Below are 8017 nucleotides of genomic sequence, written 5' to 3' on the forward strand. Positions count from 1 at the left end.
AAAGAAAAACCTCCCTAAGGAATCCTGATCAGATGGATACACTGCTTTATCTGACTAAGATGTCATGTTAGGGCTTACATAATCACAGGGGAAGAATGCTGACTGGAGAAAGTTGTCCCACAGACAGGCACTGACCTCTACGAGGTGGGTCAGCCACAAAAATATCATTGCTAAAGACGATGGATGTTTGTAGTGGTCCACAATCTCTTACTTTGGAAATCAAGGTCTCAAGGGGATGGAGAAACGCTGGAGAGGCACAGAATCCAAAGCTGCTGTGATTTTTCCAGTCAGTGGTGATTTAGTGAGTCATTTCATCTACTGGCGTCGGTAACACTGTTTTATCGAGGTCCAGAGTCATCCGTCTCAGAGTTTTAGAGTAAACGCTGCAAATAGGTAAAAACAAACAAAACCTGATGGAAAAATAATGGCATCAAGATCATTTGGGAAAAAAAAACCAGTTTATTAACTTAACAAGCATACAAAACAACAAATCAATTTTTAAACTACCAGTGCAGTTTTAGTGCAATTCCAAAATATATAGATATATGCATTTTCCATATGGGCGTTGTTAATCAACCGTCAGAAACAACCGTTTAAGTAATTTGATTATCTTTTCAACAATTATCCTAGCCAGAGGAAATTCACACGTTGTACCATCTTGAGGTAAAACTGTACACATCCAACCCTTAATGTACAAAACAAAGCACTAAAGATCGACACGTTAAATATAGAACGGAAATATTAGCACAATACAAATCAATGCATTTGTTAGACTTAAAAAAATTAAAAAAAGGAAAAAAAACAGTACTTTTGGTTTTTGAGTTTAATAAATATATAGGTAATGCACCATTTCAAACATACAGACAGAAATTGGTCTGAAAAGATACAGACTGTCAGTTTCTATTTAAAAAATAAAAAGATTTTTCTCATTAAATGTTTTTTTTTCTGAATTAAAAGCTGCAGCATAGATGAAAATGGGGGCAAAGTGACTTATTTAGTAATTGTTTACCCTCGGCCTTCAGGTAAAAAAGAAAAAATATATATATCAATAATAAAACATTCAATGTTCGATTCCTCAACAGCGATTGCAGACACCACAAGTAAATTTAATTAATTTCTCACTAAATGAGAATCTTACTGTAACTTTAAGACCGGATCATAGAATTACACGGCGAAGATGCGAGAGCAAAGAGCTCAAAGACTCAAAAAAAGAACAAATACACAGGGAGTACTTGCTTTTAGTTGGGTCCTGGTCGCATCCACCTTTCAAAATTTCCTACTCTTGCAAGTTTCATGCACAACTTCACCGTAAATGAAATGGAGTCGTCTTTTTAACAGGACCAGCCAAGTATCACTTCATATCCACCAGAGAACACTTTGTACCCATTTCACAGTTAATTTTATGGTCGTTTTCCATATTTTGCCAACTTGATATTTTCTGGTTTGTGTAGGAGTCAGTCTGTCAGAACCGCAATTAGTGGAAATGGGGTGTAATTTAATGTCTTCAATAAATATAAGTAATGTAAGATATTTGGGGTTTTAGCATTTTTATGATTCCTCTTCTACAGAATTAATCAATTAATTACCCAATTAATTAAACTACTGCACAATGGCCAAGTGCAGGTATGAACCGTTTGCTGACAGGTAAAAAAATATACCTGTACGAAGGGAGAAAATGACAACATGGAGGTACGAACTGGCCAAGGAGCGATTTGACCCAGAAGCCCTTTGAGTTTGAACTCTGACCTGCTGGTTCTTTCTGTCCAACAAACAGAATCGGACTGTGCTTCATTGTCGGCAAACACAACATGAAAGAGGTTTCAACCCTAAAAGGTGTAAGCTTCACCATTCAGTGTGTCATGCTGAACAGTTTCTCTAAAGAAAACATCTGAGGAGCTCTGTAGATCGATCTATAAATTGCATGACTAAGGCCCGTTTATAAAAGGCAAATATGTTAACGATCCATGATTATCCCCCTTGGCCGACTTGTTTTTCCCTCCTCAAGTGCTGCAGGTACGATGTTGCATAAATAAACTCATCATGGAACCTGACACCCTTGCAAACCTTATGTTTTATACATTCCCTCCTTTCAGTAAATTGGTTCCCTCTCATTTATACATATAGATAGAAATGCATGTTTTAACTCAGCAGTTAATTCAGTTTCTTTTTTTTTTTCTTTTGTTCAATCACATATTCCTCAAGTTAGTATGTTAGTAAGGAAAACTGCTATGGTCTGGTTTACCTTGGAGTTAAATACTAAATACACTGCCATCACAAGTGTACAAACCAAAAAATAAAAATAAAAACAATAAAATAAATCTATGCATGGTAACATCTTCCATTTGTATACAATTTGAAATTGTATGATACCTTAAATACTATGTGCCCTTTGAAAAAGCAAGGAACGTGTACATCATTTAATATTTGTGCCATTTCTCTAATATGTGAGATTCAAAAAGCACTCGAGGTTTCATTCAGCACCAAGCCACACAGCGAGAACACATATAGGGCCTTTAAGACACAGCTCTCAATCACAGCATGTTATCTGTACAGATTACAACTGGGTGAGCTGTGGCCATCCTTTCACAGAGTCTGAACTAAATTAAACGCCATCTTGTATCGCGTCTTCTGCTTTACTCATAACTAAACGCAAAGTAAACTCAAGGTGTCGCAAAGAGGCAAGAATCTCCGATCTCCTCGGCTATATATTTCACAATACCCTAAAGAATGTATTTATGTTTTTTTCAATCTGTGCTTTAACTTTGTAAATTGAAGAAGAGAAAGGCATGGCCACAGCTTAAAGGGTAACTCAACAAAAAAACTTTGGCGCGCCTCTGCTTCACAGCCACGCCCCAATGACGTCGCAGCAGGTGTTCTCCGCTACCCGTCAAAGACGAAACACCTGCTGCAGCATCAGTTTGACGAATGATTAGAAGCTGCAGTCACGGCCCGCACAGAGGATTACAGCAGAGCTCATCAGCCTTATGCGATTCAGTGTTCAGTTACCCTTTAATGCTTCTCTTTTTGGTCTCCTCCCAGCATAGTCTGTACACTCTTCCAGCTCCACCTCCCCCACTAATGAATGTCGTTCCACTAGGTTCCTCTTGCATTGTCCGTGTTGCACTCTACCTAATGCACTCTTCCTCTGATGGGCTTTCCGATTCTTCGTTTTCACTGTCGTCCAACTCTGGAAGATCTCCCCAAAGGAGCAGGTTCAGACCTGCACAGATATTTAGGTAAAAAAAAATAAAATAAATAATAATAATAATGAAATATTTAACAGGAAGACACTACATGTTTACAACAGCCCACATTGGCACCCTCTGCAACGATGAGTTAACAGTTAAACTGAATTAATCTTTCACTGCAACTGCAAAATTTCACACTGAAAATGTATTTAAATATCCAATTCATTTAGTGGGGGGGGGGGGACAAAACGAACAGAACAGTGGCACAATCAATACTGCCAATGCTAATCAAATTTGAATAAAATCAGATGACTTAAAAAAATATCAACTCATCTGTTGATATTTTGGTTTGTTGAAACAAAACTTCAACATTAAAAGGAAGATGTCTAGGTGTATTTACACAACTTTAAAGTAGAAATTCTGGAAACAGCAAGTCCATCCATCCATTTTCTTGCACCCTTGTCCCTTAGTGGGGTAGGGAGGGGTGCTGGTGCCCAACTCCAGCTAACGTTCCGGGCGAGAGGCGGGGTACACCCTGGATAGGTCGCCAGTCTGTCGCAGGGCAACATAGAGACACACAGGACAAACAACCATGCACACACACACTCACACCTAGGGGCAATTTGGAGAGGCCAATTAACCTAACAGTCATGTTTTTGGACTGTGGGAGGAAACCGGAGTACCCGGAGAAAACCCACGCATGCACAGGGAGAACATGCAAACTCCATGCAGAAAGACCGGGGCCGGGAATCGAACCCAGAACCTTCTTGCTGCAAGGCAACAGCTCTACCAACTGCGCCACTGTGCAGCCTCGGAAACAGCAAGTCACAATGAAAAATAATCTTTTGACAAGATGTCTGTAAGGATCAGCCATTGGTATGAACAACAAGTGATTGGAGCAAAAACTGCAGGTGAAGGCCTTCTGATGAAAACATAACCACTGTGTGCGATGAAATAAATATGGATCCTCATTCTGTTCCAATCTGTGAAACAAATATTACCATCTGGGTAACATGACATTTATACCCCAAGAAAACAGATGATAATAAACTGCTAAATATAAATCCCAAGAGACGCTGAGAAATTTAATAAAGTCTAAATTTCAGCTGCATTTATTTTATCCAAATAGTTGAATGCTACCGATGAGTGATTTCTTTGCATGGTAGTTTGTCCGACTGATGGAATGAGTGAAATTTCAAAAGGTTGGATTTTTTCAACCTTATTCTTCAGCAGTAAAAGAAACGTTTATTTTAAGGTGTTTTGCACATCATTAACAGCGGGGCCTAAAGAAAAAAAAAGTACTTGGTAAAAAAAAATTATAAAAGAGGAGGAGGAGGGGGGGGGGCTTATACTAACCCGTAGCATCAAGTCTGTTGAGAGTGGACACAGCGTCGCTGTTGAACATCCAGAAATGGCCGTTGTTACATGACAGCAAGCAGGGTTTGCAGGGGGCAACCACATGATAACCCACAACATTGCCACTGTGAGCAGGAGTTAGAGGGAATAAAGAAGAAACCACAGGTCAGCACTTTTCCTGTGGACATGTGTGAAAAGTGCTAACTCCACTAGCGGCTGCCCATTATCTGCCAGGTGTTTGTTTTTGTCTTGTGCACAACAACATCAACAAAAGACTGGGAATACAAAAGAGGCTCGAACTCTGCTGCGATGTGAATTCACCTGAAATATACAGCAATGAAACTGCTTAGCAACTATTCCGATCATTTCAAGTGGAAACTCGCGGGTATTCCACTAGTAATTCGTTCAAGTAGCAAAAGCAAGTGGGAAATTAAAGCAAGTAGCTTTTCATTTATAGAAGAAAAAAACATAAACAAGCCTAATTTCCGAGTTAAAATAAAGCCTATTGATATCCTGGAAGAAAACGAGACAGTGAACATACCATTTGAGACATGCAATGTCTCTCAGTTTGCATTTGCAGCTTTCAGTCGAGTAGCAGCTGGCCACGAAGTCAACAGTTCTGACGGGAGGAAACATTCAAATAGACACATAAGGCATTAAACACCTGTATAAAAATTATATCGAGACTTGCTACACATAATACTTTCGTGGAAATACTTTACTGAACAACAGTCTTTGAAGCCAATTCCAACCCAGCTGCGGACATAAACAGAGGCTAGCAGCTAGGCTAATCCAGTTAGCACCTACCTGTTTGGAGGTATATCCGTGGAAAAGAGCTCAACTTCGGTGTCTGCAAGAAGCACAGCCTTCATCCCCCTGGTGCACAACAGACTGTCACAGAAGATGCAGTTCACCTGGGCCACGCATTTGTTCTTAAAGCTGGCGTTGGACGTGGACATTGTTGTTTAGCTAACAAAGATAAAACCCCTCTCGCTGTTCAAGCCGGTGGTGTTAAACCAGTGTGGATCGGGTAAATAGTAGACGATTAACGTTTACTGTGGATGCGGCAACGGCGACTGGTCTAACGTCCTTGTACAAAAACGTTAGTTGTTTTGTTTTTTTCTCCCCTCAGCACTAAAACGGAAGACAGGTAACGGTACCTAAGAGGAATAGATCCAGGGAATAATCGCAAAACGACCGCTACATTGAAACCGGTTAGCTTTATTATTTAAAAATAACTAATATCGCCTTTTTATTCAGCAATTTCGAGATCCATGCAGATATACTTAACAGCTAACTCAGTAGCTGTCAGCTTTGTTTACAACTTCCTGGTGTTTAACGACACTTCCTAAAACCACGTTTAAAAGACCCTACATCGGATTCTCATTGGATGATTGTTGCAGGAGCTAATCTTATTGGCCAGTTTCTTTACAGGACCCGAATTTGATTGGTTGAAAATCAAAGTTGAAAAGCCCTCTGTGAATAATGTACAAATCCATTTGTTAAGTGAAATGCCATTTAAATCTCATGCCACTGTTTTAGGAGCTAAAAGCTGGTCCGCATCATTTGTCAGCCAACGAGACAGAAAGTCGTGTTCCGGGTAGGCGGGGTTTGCGCAACCATTTCATCCAGTGCATCCGGGGCATAAACGTGCAGATCCATCGTTGAACTCTTCTACCTTGTTGCTGAAATATAGAATAATAAAGAACATAAAAAAGTAAGTAACACGCGAAACATCGCTCTCTGACACGGTACAAGTCAAAACAAAACAGAACAAAGTTATGATCACTTAAGCGCTTCATTAAAGTTGTTTAGTGAATGGGACTATGCACACGAGAAGAACAATTTACTGTCATCTGATGATGTTTCAATCTTAATTGGTATGGTATTGCATAGTATGATACGGTACGGTTAAAGGTCTTGGTATTTGATTTGAAGAGTTGAGATTGCATTTGGTTATCTGTTGTTTCAGAATCCTACTCATGGACCGATAAGGCAAAGGCTGAGTTACAGTGAAAAGAGAATCTCTAAAATCCATATTGTGATTTTTTTTTTCCTATTGGTGTTGACAACAACAGTTAATTTTCAACGTTTCCTTGATTAGAATCACATCAGACTGGGTCAAGCCAGATAAATAAAGTCTGGACTGAGTCGTTCTACAGTGGTTGCAAGTGGTTTTAACTGATTTTGTGATTGGGAAATCCTTTGCCATTTGGGGCCTTCATAGTTGGGGGGTTTTTACGTCTTATCCAGGGTGCCACTCATGCAAGGAACATTTCTGTCCAAGCTGTTTATTAACCAAGATATTATCTCTGTTAGTTTCTGTTGCTGCTTGCTCATGTTGCCAGCAATTAATGACATGATAAACTCTGTGAAGGCGCCTGAAGACTTGCTTCCCACCAAACTTGAATCAAATTAATTAAATATCAGAATATTTATGCTGATGTGCTAAAGCTTTCTTCTGATAATGTGATTAATGTTTGAACAATCGTATCAATAATTTAAAGATAATAAATTGGGGTATTCCTAAATACTGCATGTTCAAGTTTTGTACTACATTTTGAATTTTCACATAATTTGTTTTGGAAATCCCCACATGATAAAAACAAAAACAATTGATTTTATCATTGTGTCATAAGCAAAGTTTGCTTTGTGTTTTAAATGTATGTGCCATTCAGCAGATTATGTTGGCTCGCTAAGTGACCTTTGCCAATATAATGTTCTCCAAATGTGTGGCTTTTTTTCAAACAAAACAGCTGCTAAAAAAATTGTTAGAGCACAATTTATTCAACATATTTGCGCTATTCTGATCTCACCAATCAACAAGCCACCCACTAAATGAATAAATGTTCTTAGTCATTTATTAATTTAAACCTAGTACTGTCACCCTCAGTGACTGTAGGGGGCGCTGTTTCTGCAAAGGTGTTGTGCAATGTTCACCACTGAAACAAATATGGATTGATTAAATATTATCTAAATACCTATCTGGAACACGCATCCCCACCGTGACGTCAACCAGTGAAGCATTTAGAAGTGTGTAATAAATTGAAATTTAAAGGAATAAAAATTGAAATCGACTATTTTTTTCATGAGACATTACCATCGCATGTTCAAATGTCTAAATGTAAAAGAAGAGGAAACGACACAAACACACAACTGAACGTTCTCAAAGTCAAATAATCTCCGATCACTTGGATTATTTGATGTCATCCGTGCATGTGGAAGTTTGTTAGATTTTATTTTGATTTTTTCTATTATAAACAATGTCTTACTGCAAAAGACATTGTTTATGTTTTTGTTACACAAAAAGACATAACCAATATCTTTTGCTTATGTCTGAAGACAAAAACAAAGACAAACTGGCATGTTGTTGAGTAGCAAATTGGACTGTTTAGTGAAATGCTCCCTTACAGACTTCTTCTGCTTTTGTTTTCTCGTCGCAATTAATCAATCAAATTCTCAAACTAGAGAGT

General features: G+C 38.6%; 1 protein-coding gene across 1 annotated transcript; it reads right to left on the minus strand.

Moving 5' to 3' along the window:
- Window positions 1-2402: 2402 nt before the first annotated feature.
- On the minus strand, window positions 2403-5889 carry LOC103464878 (protein FAM72A). The gene is made up of 4 exons (XM_008409254.2): window positions 5352-5889; window positions 5086-5163; window positions 4545-4669; window positions 2403-3220 (listed from the first exon to the last, which is right to left on the minus strand). The coding sequence occupies exons 1-4, from the start codon at window positions 5501-5503 to the stop codon at window positions 3126-3128; spliced, it is 450 nt and encodes a 149-aa protein (XP_008407476.1). The 5' UTR covers window positions 5504-5889; the 3' UTR covers window positions 2403-3125.
- Window positions 5890-8017: the final 2128 nt, after the last annotated feature.

The sequence above is a fragment of the Poecilia reticulata genome, linkage group LG5 (assembly GCF_000633615.1).
Source record: "Poecilia reticulata strain Guanapo linkage group LG5, Guppy_female_1.0+MT, whole genome shotgun sequence".
Taxonomy (NCBI): Eukaryota; Metazoa; Chordata; class Actinopteri; order Cyprinodontiformes; family Poeciliidae; genus Poecilia; species Poecilia reticulata.